The sequence below is a fragment of the Daucus carota genome, chromosome 5 (assembly GCF_001625215.2).
Source record: "Daucus carota subsp. sativus chromosome 5, DH1 v3.0, whole genome shotgun sequence".
Classification (NCBI taxonomy): domain Eukaryota; kingdom Viridiplantae; phylum Streptophyta; class Magnoliopsida; order Apiales; family Apiaceae; genus Daucus; species Daucus carota.
In genome coordinates this window covers 32069509-32083002 of record NC_030385.2, presented here as the reverse complement: position 1 = coordinate 32083002, position 13494 = coordinate 32069509, and the positions used below count along the sequence as shown (strand labels likewise).

Here is a 13494-nt window from a genome sequence, read left to right as displayed (position 1 = left end):
CATCAGCAAATGTCTAAAAAACTTTAAATTCTGGCACATTGAAACATGTTCGACCAAAGTGTTCTTAAAATGATACTAGTGTATACCAAAGGTAAGATCGAGGCTTGTCCATAGAACAAATTGGTTGCTGTTGCGCCACTATAGTGTGAGCAGGAGAGCATGAGCACCCAAAAAGACAGAGGATCTGCCAATGTCACTCTGATTGTAACATGCATGCCGTGTACTGATTTAGTTTACTTCCTCTTCCCTGGACTTTCCTACCGGCATTTGAGGCCAAATGAAGATCTCAACTGGCTATATCACTATATGAAGAGAGGACACAAGGAAAGAATGGGATAGCAGGACTCAAAATAGATATATCAAAGGCAGGACTCAAAATAAATATATCTAAGACGTATGATAGGCTTGAATGGTGTTTTATTAAAAATGTGATGGGGGGATTTGGATTCGATGACAGGTAAATTGATAGAATAATGGGGTACCTGGATTGTAACAATTGAAACCGACTCACAACTCTGTGTCAAAACAATAAAGGGAGCAAATTCTAATCTGCTTGAGCTTGGAAATGTGGTGCAGCACTGTAAGTCCATGATTAGTAGTAGAGAAGGAGGTGTGGTATATTTTGTTAGAAAGTGAGCAAACAACGCGGCACGTCAGATTATCTGATTTCCTTAGCTTAATAGCTTCTTGGATATATGTTTCTCCGTCATTTTTGTTGGAGACAATCTTGTATGATTATTTGGTTGATTAATGAAATTCAACTTTACTTTTAAAAGAAGTGTTAGTGATTTTTGTTCACTTGTCTATGAATAACGTAGCTCATTTGGTAGTAAAGAAAGCATAGCATGTAATATTATTTTGGAGAAGTATTAATGAATGCAAATTCTTATATTCAAAAGAAAATTACAGTTTAAATTATTAATAATAATAAATTTGAAGATATCAGACTCAAAATTCTCTAAGTTTATTATTGTAATATTCATAATCAAATGCGTTGCTCCGACAGATGAAATGTAAAAGAATATAAGTGGAAGTAAGTGTAATCGGAAATTATTAGATTCGCTTGCTTCCGAATCATAAAAATTAGACAGGCGATTACTTTCATTAATGTCTTCCCAGATCGGAAGAAAATCATTTAATTGATTTTTAGTTATAATTTTGCCATTAACTTAAATAATTATGTCTTATTTAATAAAGACATATTTGTCAATTTCAATATTGTTGTAATTACACTTCTTGATTTTCTTTTCATCCGGCTCAAAAAATTTTGGGATGAAATTTTATAAACTTACCGCCATGTCCACTTAGTTTTCATTCCTAAATAAATTCTTGTCAGCATCAAGGTGAGTTCATATATTAATATTTGATTTATCTTTTTCTACATTTTTCTATGTTTAAAATTCGGAAACAGAATGTAAGTGTTATGGGACAGTATCCGGGTCATCAATATGGGGAAATTAAAAATTTTAAATATATAATTAAAATTGTTGAAACAATAGAGTCTACCGATTTTAAAATTTAAAATATAAGACGAGTATTATGCGTTTTAATCCACTTTTACATCACTCAGAATATATTAAATTTAAATACAATTTTAATTTGCTACTAAAAATGCCGCTCCTACCGAATATTAACGCTTATCCTGAGATGTACAAATAATCGATCCTCTTTTCTGGTTAAAAACCCTAAAACCAACACCAGCTCCTAAGCATATACACACACTTCTCTCTGTCCCTCGATCTCTCTCGATCTTAAGAGTGATGGATGCTCAACGAGCTTTGCTGGATGAACTCATGGGTGCTGGTATTGCCCTTCTTTCATCTCCTCTACTCTCTCTCTCTCTCTCTCTCTCTCTCTCTCTCTCTCTCTCTCTCTCTCTCTCTCTCTCTCTCTCTCTCTCTCTCTCTCTCTCTCTCTCTCTCTCTCTCTGTTTTTGGTTTTTTCTTATCTTGTCTCTAGCCAATTAATATATCAATCTATCTGTTTTGGTTCGAACTGTATGCTGTATATTGAACTGTATTTTTGACTATTTTGATGTATGCGGAATTTCTTATTGTTTTAAGCTGTAATTTTGACATTTTTTGTGTTTCCAGTTGAGTTAGTCCGGTCTCATCAGGTATGAACGATTTATGTATGTTGTGGTGTAATATCCAGTAATTTTTAGAATAACATTAATAGATTAGTATTAATAAAAAGGGGATTAAAATTGGATTATAATTAGGATTTAAAATTGAACTAGGATGATGGACTTTTAGTGTTATTAAGAATTTATGGTTAGTGATTCTATTTACTCAAGTTTGGAACATATTAGTACTCTGTTTGCAGATTTTGGATTTGTAGGTAACCTCTCGTCTTAATTTAAGATGGGGGTGTTACAAAGTGGTATCAGAGCTTAGGTTCTTTCCTGTAGAAGACCTATTTAGGTTGACCTGTGAGAGTGGGTAGACCCGCATTAGGATGGGTATTCTGTTCAAATGTATTTTATTTGTTGTTTCGACTTTTATGGAAGGATAATCGGAATAGGAGTTTACTTGGAAATTAGAGATTCAATTCGTGTGAGATGTCCGCACTTATTCGATTCAGGTACGAGTTTTAGTTTCGTTAGATTCCGGGGACGGAATCCTTTTTAAGGGGGTATATATATAATATACGTAGTTTTAATTAATTAGTTATATGTCTTGATTTAAGTGGGTTTGGAGAGTAGATTTGAGAGAATTTGGGGACCAAATTCTTTTTAAGGAGGGTAGAATGTAATATCCAGTAATTTTTAGAATAACATTAATAGATTAGTATTAATAAAAAGGGGATTAAAATTGGATTATAATTAGGATTTAAAATTGAACTAGGATGATGGACTTTTAGTGTTATTAAGAATTTATGGTTAGTGATTCTATTTACTCAAGTTTGGAACATATTAGTACTCTGTTTGCAGATTTTGGATTTGTAGGTAACCTCTCGTCTTAATTTAAGATGGGGGTGTTACATGTGGTGTGGTCAGATTTATCTTCTTTTTACTTGGACATTTCAGATTTGATGTTGAACATAAATGAATTTAATTAGCATTGTTTAGAAGTCGAATCAAGTTTAGATTGGTAATTCGACTTCGGATTAAGGTATTCCTTAAATTATCCGGAATTTTGGCGCGGTTTTGATATGCCTATGTTTTGAAAAGAGAATAATTGGCATGTTTGTACTCTGACTATTTTGTCCTTGAATTTATATTTTGAAGTACCCTTTATGAATGTTGAATATTTAGGACATCTATTCCGTAGTTCCAAACCTTTTTTTAAAAAGAAATTATTAGAACAACCTTGTCCGTACATGTTGATGCATTTTGAATACTAATGTTGTGTTTGGTTGGTAAGAATGGAATGGAATGAGCAAACACAAAAGAAAATATAAGAGGTAAGAGGGAGTTTTGAAAATAAAATAAATAAGTGCAAAATTGTTATGATGGGATTTGAGAACAAATTGGATATAGGTGGGAATGGACCATTCCTTTTCAAAATGGGAATGTGAACTCTAGTATTGGATGTAAGGAATGAAATAGGGGAAGGAATGAAATTTTTGAACAATGGTTCATGATAGTTCAAATGTGCAAACATCCGTTTTGCTCAAGTAATAGCCTTGTTAGAATGTTATAGTGTTGGACTGCTCTAACATTTGTCGTTATTCCATTCTTCTTTTTATATTTTCTTGTTTCTCTGTTTCTTTTGACCAAAATAAGCCAATGGATTAGTTTAATTTATATTAAGTTTAGTTCTTATACTTTTGTTTTATGTTCTTTACCCAACGCTAATTCATCTTTAATCTTTCATTATTTTATCTTGTGCTTCTCTTATATTTAACTTTTCTATTGGACTAGCTCGCAATTTAACTGAAGAAGAGAGAAAGGGTTACAAGGAAACCACTTGGGATGACAAGGAAGTGTGTGGCTTTTATATGGTTCGCTTTTGTCCTCACGATCTGTTTGTGAACACAAGGAGCGATCTAGGTAGGTTATCTACTGATCTGTTATAACTTTAATTATTTTTTACTATATCATGTCATTGAGGGTCACATACTTATTAGAGCAAGTCCAGTGCTCAAGTTAAAATGGATAGAGCCATTGCTATAATTTGAGACCAAAAAAGTAGCTTATGGTCTTAAAAATACAATTAGTGCTCAATGCATAGATCTAAATAGGACTTATGACCAACTTTATTTAAATCTTACTAACTTTACACCAAACTCCTTTAAACGTAGTTGGTTGGATGATGTTGCAAGGATGACAATAGCTATCCTTAGTCCTAAGTATAGGATCAACTATCCATATATTCATTTATAGGACTAAGTATAGCTCTGCATTGGAGTGGTGGTTTACAAACTTAGTCCTATATTATAGCTATACAACCAATTATAGCTATGCATTGGACTTGCTCTTAGGACAACAGTTAGTAGATTTTTTTTTTTAAGTGTATTTTTCTAATTTTATATTGACCAATTCTATTATTTTTTTAAAATTGTATCCCTTTAACATCTGTCATTATTATTACTGCAGGACCATGCCCAAAAATTCATGACCCGAAATTGAAAGAGAGGTAATTGCCAATGGGATATTCATCATAGATCTGTTTTATGTGATGTCTTTGTTAGTTTTGCTACAAATGTTTTTGTAGTTTTCCTTGGCACTTGTCCGAAAAAGTTTACAGTAAAAGTAAGGAGTATGTTATTGTGCATGGAGCTTGGAACATCTTGTGTGATAGTTGGTTTAAGAATGTAATTATGATTTATGTTGTTACTAAAGTGTGTATTGAATTGAATTACCTATACTAAATAGTTGCTAGAAGGAACTGTATTGGCTAATATCGAAAGTTCCCCTTAGTAAAAGTACTGATTTGCGGAAGGAATTGTATCAGCTAATATCGAAAGTTTCCCGTTAGTAAATTACTGATTTCCACATGTGTAGGGTGGACCCTAAATATGAGTAACATGCGTGCTAATAAGAATCTGGGCTTCTGGCAGTTGCAGGTTTTTTCCTTGAGGTAACCAGTCTATAGTTTTTTTAATCAGATGCATACAACGACAACATATATAAGTTACCAGCCACAGCTAAAGGCTCTGTAGTAACCCCCACCTCGCAGGGCCAATAATGCTACCATGACAAGCTAGTTGCACACATGCCTATAAAAGACCTAAAACCACTTTCGTAGCGGATTAGGTCATAGAATATATTTGCAACAATAGTAGTGATTCCATCTTCTATAGAAAATCTGATAGAACAGGATCTATATTGAAGTGATGGATTGCTACCTCACTTTTCAATTTCTGCTTCATGTAATGTTTCTGCTTAGACTGTTTTACATGATATAGTATCTTTTTTCAGTCAATACTCAATGGCCTATCTGCTCGAACCCTTTCTTAATCATCACAATAATATCATTTATGGTGGAAAAACCAATTTGTAGGAAGTAACGAAACTCTAGCGTTGCAGTCGTAACAATCTCATAAGATCTCTATGTTGTGCGATTGATTAGCCTTTGCACAGTAGAAGTTGGATGTAAGCAACTTAAAAGACCTCCGAACCTTAAATAGGAAGTGCATGTTCGTCCACATAATAATATATACCTTTTGTTAACTTTTTCATATATCTTTTCAGCTCAATATTGTTGATCTGTTATGGGTGTTATTTTTGTACTTGATTGGTTATCCTTTGTATGAAATTTAGCTTCGCGATAACTTTTAGATTTTATTTAGTTGCCGCGGTTTTTTCTTCTATCTGAAAGCATATCGTGACGTCATTAGGTTATCCATGTTAAATGTGGATTTGATTTTATACTTCAAATTACTATTAGCGCATATTACCCTTTTATGATATAACAGAATATGTGGCTACCCAAAACACGAGGCAGTTGCTAAAATACGTATTCACATAATTTGCATTATTTTGGTATAAGTTTATAATGCGATATGCCGATATTACAATTATCGTATAAGCTTATAGTATATATGCAGCCATTTCCATCTATATTCAGGTGTAAGTGTGTGATAATTACAGAGGATATGAAGTACATTTTGGAATGTGGTGATTGGTAGTGTTGTAATGCCTTCTTACTTCAATGTCAGTTTATGAAATATTTAAGCTGCTTCTCCTAATTTGCAAAGCTTGGCCTAGCGGATTACCCCCTCAATTCTTTGTAAAAAAGGGTTCAAACCTCGGGGAGGATTGGTTGTGTGTATAAATCTATAATTGGCCTTTACCAGTAAAAATATTTGCTTTGAGTTTTCGTGAGATTTAATTGATTGGTGTTTTATATAGTTTTGAGGGTTCCCCGAGACATGATTCGTACGTGCCAAAGTTTGAAGCAGACCTGGCCCATTTCTGTGAGAAATTGGTGAGCTCTTTTTATACCAGTCATACAAATCACTTGTGTGTAATCTGTTATTAGTTTGTATTTCATGATTTCCTTATGTTTTAGGTAATGGACTTGGACAGAAGAGTAAGGCGTGGGAGAGAACGTCTTGATCAAGATGTTGAAGTTCCCGCTCCCCCTCCAGTTCCAGCAGAGAAATCTGAGCAGTTATCAGTGTTGGAGGAAAAGATAAAGAATCTTTTAGAACAAGTGGAGGCCCTTGGTGAAGCAGGCAAGGTAGATGAAGCTGAAGCACTAATGAGAAAGGTGAAAACGTGTTAACTGATAGACTAATGGTTCTGCTTCTAGTCTTATTGGAATGTAAAAACCTTAATCTGTGATTGCTCATGTTTTTTCACAGGTGGATGTGCTTAATGCAGAGAAGACGTTCTTGACGCAGCAGCCCCAGAATGACAAACTCTTAATGCTTGCTCAGGAAAAAAAGATGGCTCTATGTGAAACTTGTGGTTCTTTCTTAGTAGCAAATGATGTAATTGAGAGAACTCAATCTCACGTCACTGGCAAGCAGCATATCGGTTATGGCATGGTCCGTGATTTCCTAGCCGAGTTTAAGGTACTGTTCTGAATTTGCCTCTCACTTTTATCTCCTATTTCTTTATTTCTTTGTTTCTTTTGTTTAATTATTCTGTTTGTGGGAGTAATTGCCAAAAATCGAATAAGCAGGAAGCTAAGGAAAAAGCAAGAGAAGAGGAAAGGTTAGCAAGGGAGAAGGAAGCAGAAGAAAGAAGAAAGCAGAGGGAAAAGGAAGTTGAGAGTAGACGTAGAAGAAGTGGGTCAGATGACAGAGACAGAGACCGTGGTCGTGATAGAGACAGAGAGCGGGATAGGTATCGAGACCAAGATCGTGAAAGGTCTCGTGAGAGGAATGGTAGAGGAAGTCGTGAAGGGGGGAGAGGGTTAGATTGGAAGTACAACAGTACCAGGAATGGAAGTAGAGATAGATACCGAGAGCGTAACAGGAGCAGATCACGTTCCCCTAGCAGGCGTAGTCACAGAAGGTCACCTTGAAATCCCGTCCAATTATATTACTGAATACTGTTGCTTAATGTCTGAAAGTTGAAGTCAGAAGAGGTAGACATGTTTATGATTTGTTGTGTTTGATGAATTTGTGTGTTGGATTTTAAATTATACTTTTTATGGGCGGATTTTTTTTTGTTCTCACAGCTTTGTTGAGACTAATCTCCTATCATCAATTTATTACTAAAGGAGAAAGTGATGAGGTAGGTATAACATCATTGTTTTAACTCTGTCATGGTCTGTTTTTAGGCTGATTTTTCACACATATAACTAAGATTTTCCTGTTGGAGTTTTAACTTGGTTTTTGGGTTATTGGGATTTTAATTCAAATAGTTAAAAAGATGGACTTGGTTAGTGTGCAACTGTGCATGTGTAGACCAGCTGCTGAAAAGGATCACCATTTTCTCAACTGTGAGGTAAATCATATATCTCAAACTATTGGTGTAGGCCTGTGGACTGGCTTCCACTTGGCACTATCTAAATGTTCTTTTAAGCTTTTGGCTGTCCTTAAGAAAATTATGTATTTGACCCATAGTGAGCTGTATGAATTGTAATTACTTTAGCTAAATGACTTGAACCTTGGCTTAGAGATGATTACTAGTTATGGCCAGCAAGCTAAGAAAAATCGTGGGGGTATTGATAGATCAAACCCCCCCCCCCCCCCCCCCCCCCCCCCCCCCCCCACCAGGAAAGAATTACCAAAGTAATGCAGGCTACATTGAATTTTGTAATATACAGTTGCATATGCTCCCCTTAGATGTATATTTCATATAACAGCATTTTACAATTGCGCGAAATAGATTTAGAATAAAATTGCTCCAGAATTGGTATAACTGCGCAGAGATCAATGTGTGGCAAGGTAGTATGAATGTCTGTTTCAGATATTGTATACAGAAGATTGTTCCCATGATACAAACTGCAGGGAGCTGATGTCATCTGCCTAGCTTGAAAGTGCCACTCGTGATTGTGTTATGCCTGGAAATTCCTGCCCTTGGTGCAGAGGGTCAGATAAAAAAACAAAGTGATGTGTGCTGGACTATTTACTAAATGATAGAGACAAATGAAAGTATATATGTACATAACTTCTGGAGGATAGCATGTGTACATTGGCTTTCAACATTTTACCCCATATAATATATTTGGCATGATTTGTTTGAGATACAATAACGGGGTTAATATTTGTATAAATGATAATTTCTACTACTGTTTCTTCTCTGCTAAATTTATTACTCCGAATGTTACAGCAGTTTTTTGGGTCTCTTTGCCACTTGTTTAAAAGTGATATGTATCTTTATTCCCTGCTAAATTTGACCACTAGATTGATTTAGGCAAAATTTCCCACAGATGAACTATTTCCTGATCACAAGAACACGCTTCACATTCTGAATCTTCAAGCTTTCCCCACCTCGAAGACTTTGGATGTTCTGCGATCGTGCAACAAGTCGGCATTACTAGTCCCACCACCATAGTGTTATTCACCCACATTGATCCAAGTGTTCTTGAAAATCTTTCCCGAATTATGTCAATGTTTTCCTTCGTCTGTAATGTCTTCATGTCGACGATGATCTTCATCCCTTGTTCTTTAGTTTGATCTCCATGCAGTATCATGATAATTCCCAGCACATACATAGCTTCAAGATGTCCAGATTTTGCGGCTCTCACTAAACAGTCGATGCTTGAACTCATCTCCATCTTTTCGAAATATCCTACCTAAAATATTTAAACATATAAATATGAACAGAGAAGTAAGCAAAGAAAAATTTGGGAACAGAATTTGGGTTACGTAGCAATACTCATTTCAAAAAATATAATGAATTGATCGTATTAAATTATGCAAATATACTCTGATATCTAAACACTTACAATCCCACGCCGATATAAAGCCTCTGGATTTTCTAAATCTGCGCATCGTTCCGAAAAGATTGCTTGTTTGCGATTGTTCGGTGTCCATGGAACTACGGGAAAATCATCAAGTGAAGCACGTTGAATAATGTATTTATCATCCGCAAATTTATTAAGGGTTCTGCAGCTGCATGAACACATTACAGAATTATTAAGCATGCCATCATATAAATATTAAGTGATTATGTAGACAGAAAATTGTATTATACCTGAGCTTGGCCTTGAACAAGTCAGAGGAAGAAGATGCTGCTACGCGGGCTACAATGTCGATAATCAATTCGTCAGGAATGGACTCCAATATATTTTTCTTAGTGTGTGTTTTCTTGAAATCTGTTTTCTTGGTAGCTTTAATACCTACACCCATGTTGAAATTTGTGGAGATGGAAGGCTTTGTATCGATACTTTGATGTGCCCGGAGATTTCTATTTATATGCGTATGTTCAGAAAACGGTTTCCTTCTGGTATTTGTGGTACTTGGATCAGTTTACCTTCTCCTATTCCGTATAGGTTTTGTTAAATTCTACATTACACTAAAAAACTAAAAATATAAAAAGTAAGTTTACGTACTAAAATTCCATTTCCAATTTTTTCCTATGACAAACGGGACTAATCTTAATTATGTGGTTTATGTGTATACTATACACAAAATCCCATTCATATTTGGGAAATCAACTTCCATGAAAACTTCTTTCGTGCAAAAAAATTAATCAAGGCCGTAATATATATGTCTTGACTAATGAACAACATAATGGTGGCAATAAACTTTTAAATCATGTTTCGTTGGAGAAAAATAACATTTGAAAAAAAAGGAAATCAATTTGCACGAAGGTTTCTTTTCTTGAAAGGGAAAATTAATTTTAAAGTCCCTGAACTATAGGCATTTTTTTTTCTAGGTCCCTGAACTATAAATGTCAATTCATAGGTAATTCAACTCTTGATTTTCTCCTATCTGGGTCCTTCCGTTAGATCTGGTTTGACGCTGTTAGTTCTTCTTCAGTTCATGAGAATCAAAGATAATTTTGAAGGTGATTCCGGTATCCAAATTTGAAACTTGAGTAATCAAATTGCTCGTTTTTCAATCCTCTATCCATCTATACCATCAAAATTTAGTTTAGTAATTTCCGAATTTTGAGTTGAATATTAGTTTTCATTTTAATAGCTTTTATTCGAATTATAATGATGTAAATTGATAGATCGTGTGATTATGAGCATGTTCATATAATTTTCGTGATTTTTAATGTTCAAATTAGCCTCGTCGGAAAATTCAAGCTCACCGGATTGGGATAAATATCAAATAGGTGACTCGTTTCGTTCAAATATATCAATTGAGTTACTGCTTTCCAAATTGACTCAAATTAGACACCCGTTAGAAAATTTTGTATCAAAAATATTGCTCTATCGTTAGTCGAAATTTTGAAAGTATTATATATTGTGTGACGCCCCCAGATCCGCATCTCGCAGATCTGGTCCGTCACTAAACATCTGGCTCAAAACAACACTTGCATTATATTAATATTATACAAGCACAATTATTGCCCCACAAGTCCAGGGTCGATCGTCTTACAACATTTCTACCAGGTCTAACTTTATTACATAATAACAAATCTGATTACAGACTATTATAATAACTGTAGATGGTATAACCAAACGACGTTGCCTAGCAGCTTCAGCTCATGTGATGTGCCTTCTCCTTTACTTTGCCAAAATCCGTTTACGGGCGATTCTCTTGATTTGTGCCATACTAACTCTTTACTGCTCAAAAGAAATAAAGTAGATGCAAAAATGAGCAACTAATTGCTCAGCAAGTCCACATAGCACAAAACAATCATTAACAGGATATGCGAATAAAGCATAGAAGACAATTCAAGTCAAAGTAACAAAACAGTTACCATCAAATGACAACACAATTTCAAGTACTGAAAATGCTGGTCTTCCACCTTTCGGTAACACTACATGGCTCGATCAGCATCATTTCGTGAATACTGTTCTCCTGTGTAGTCCTAGTGGTCTGATCGTAACCACTGAAGACACACCAACACTCTCTTTGCTAGCATCAGGGTTTAACACTGGAACCCTACTATCTGCCTTACCAGATAGTACATTTCAACTCTCCCACCAATTTAATAAATTCGTGTTGACCAGCTTGAACAGATTCCTCCGAATACAAGGAAATTTTCTCAAACAAACACTTCTCAATTATCACCCTCAACTCTATCAAAGAAGTGCGAACAATGCACCCTTTCATCATAACAAAGATTACCCGAAGGTAGAAGTTAAAAATAATTTAGAAGAATTAGATTCCAAAGGATAAGATGATCTCCAAAAGAAGTAAATTGAGACCATCGCTGCAATGTATTCACATCAAGTTTCGAAAATTCAAAATATTATCGTTATAGGATCAGCTCATTCCCGAATAATGGGAGGGCTCGAATTATAGAAAGTAGTATGTGAACAATATTTTGAAAGCCTTCAAAATGAAACAAAGATATTTTCTCGATTCACAATGGTACAAAATATAATATCTTCACAATTAATACTTTTCACAAAATTATCAAATAGGCACGAAAAACTTTACATCAAGACAGGGATAGTGAACTTGCCTGGTCTCCTTTGCTATAAAATATTTCTTAGCTTAGCTCGCACAGTGAAACTTCGTCCTTTCCAGATAATAAATACTCTATATCACACAACATTGTAATCAATATCCTTAGAGCATCTCCAACGGCATTGGCTATAATTGTTGGCTAAATTGAACCTGTAAGACATTATGTAAAATTTGCTGAACCTGTAAGACATTTTGCTTCAATGGTACTGGCTATATTGGTTGACTATAATTTAAAAATAGTATGTTATTAATATTTTAAATTGTTAAAATAGAATATATCAGTTCAATATAGTAATAAATGATGTACAATCTTCCTACAGATTTTCTTACAAACCTGTAGAGGTTCGACAAATTTAGCCATCCATAGGAGGTTGGCTAAATTTATAGACAACAGCTGATCATGGTTGGAGTTGAGTTTTTGAAGCTGTTGGTTAAATCTTTTTATTTTAAGTATGTCAACTCATCTTTTAGCCAAGTGTTTTAGATGGTTGGAGATGCTCTTATAAAAGAATGATCTTAAATGATCTACTTTATGATGAATAGTTCCTTTTTATAATATTATAAGCTTTAATCAAACTATTCTTTTCTTTTGTTACCCGCTCTGCATTAAATAAAATATTATAAGCTTTCTTACTCCATAATGTATTAAATTATGAATGAATGAATATTTTTTAACTCACCTCATTCAAATTTCTACAAAATCCCACCTTTCTAAATGATTCGTAAATCAATAATCACTTCTCTTAACTAATTAATTACTCCTCTTATATTAAGCAATTTCCAAAACCTCTTTATTTTATTTAAATCCCACTTACAAGTACTCCACCAAATTCATTATTTTACTAATTTCTATTTATTCCCTGTTTTATTAACCAATTCACCTCCTTTTTAATTAATTTAATTAATTCCCGGGTCATGAAATTATTTTTCACCCTCTACCCACCTCCCTCATCTTCCCACCTACACTGCCATCATCCTCGTCGGCCGGAGCTCGGCTCCGACGGCCACCTTTCCCCGCTGTAATATCTCTCTCTCTCAGTTCCTTTTCTTCCACATCTCTCGGCGAATTCCGCCGTACAACCCATCAGTCCAACCACTTTTTTTTTTCCCTCTGATTTCTCCAACCTCAACAATTCAAAACCCTTCCTTTTAGAGTACAAACCTTAATTCATAATCAATTCAAATTTTTCCGATGATTCAAGTGATAAACCAACATAGACATGAACTCCTATTAAATTTTACATTCACAACGTTAGAAGCTATCCACAATACTCTTTTATATATCACAAGAGAGCTTATTAGAGTATATTAGCATTATTAATGATGGGACCAAGCAATTAAAGGAAAGAAATTGATGCTGACATATATAATACTTACTGTATTTAAAGGAGCCTTGAACTTTCTGCATGGTACTGCAATTTAATCTAGTTCTCCTGATTATCCTCTCTTTTCACGAATTATGTGAAAATGGTAGCTTGCTCTGTATCTTGGCTTTTATAGCAAATTTTTAATCATGCTTAGCAAATTAAACATACTATTAATTATAATGATTTAATT

The 13494-nt window shown here is 34.5% G+C and overlaps 2 protein-coding genes and 1 long non-coding RNA gene across 5 annotated transcripts; 1 reads left to right on the top strand and 2 right to left on the bottom strand.

The window, feature by feature from the left end:
* Positions 1-1641: 1641 nt before the first annotated feature.
* Positions 1642-8558, top strand: LOC108223598 (uncharacterized). Of its 3 annotated transcripts, XR_001807280.2 has the most exons (10): positions 1642-1803; positions 3866-3994; positions 4541-4580; positions 6299-6374; positions 6459-6659; positions 6754-6966; positions 7077-7484; positions 7578-7633; positions 7764-7846; positions 8353-8558. XR_001807280.2 is itself a non-coding variant. In XM_064093496.1 (8 exons), exons 4-8 carry the CDS (start codon positions 4963-4965, stop codon positions 7419-7421), a joined length of 897 nt encoding a protein of 298 aa, XP_063949566.1. In that variant the 5' UTR covers positions 1672-1803; positions 3866-3994; positions 4541-4580; positions 4949-4962; the 3' UTR covers positions 7422-7574. The 3 variants fall into 3 exon arrangements, 2 of the variants coding, with proteins under 2 accessions (XP_017253410.1, XP_063949566.1); XM_064093496.1 differs by lacking the exons at positions 7578-7633; positions 7764-7846; positions 8353-8558 and adding an exon at positions 4949-5024 and having other exon boundaries at positions 1672-1803; positions 7077-7574; XM_017397921.2 differs by lacking the exons at positions 7578-7633; positions 7764-7846; positions 8353-8558 and having other exon boundaries at positions 7077-7574.
* On the bottom strand, positions 8547-9814 carry LOC108221587 (putative F-box protein At1g67623). The gene is made up of 3 exons (XM_017395455.2): positions 9542-9814; positions 9294-9459; positions 8547-9140 (listed from the first exon to the last, which is right to left on the bottom strand). Exons 1-3 carry the CDS (start codon positions 9694-9696, stop codon positions 8745-8747), a joined length of 717 nt encoding a protein of 238 aa, XP_017250944.1. The 5' UTR covers positions 9697-9814; the 3' UTR covers positions 8547-8744.
* A 1005-nt stretch (positions 9815-10819) lies between these two features.
* On the bottom strand, positions 10820-13465 carry LOC135152617 (uncharacterized). Its single transcript, XR_010291972.1, has 3 exons — positions 13315-13465; positions 11933-12009; positions 10820-11084 (listed from the first exon to the last, which is right to left on the bottom strand). It is a non-coding gene; the product is annotated as an uncharacterized LOC135152617 (long non-coding RNA).
* Between the last annotated feature and the right edge of the window lie 29 nt (positions 13466-13494).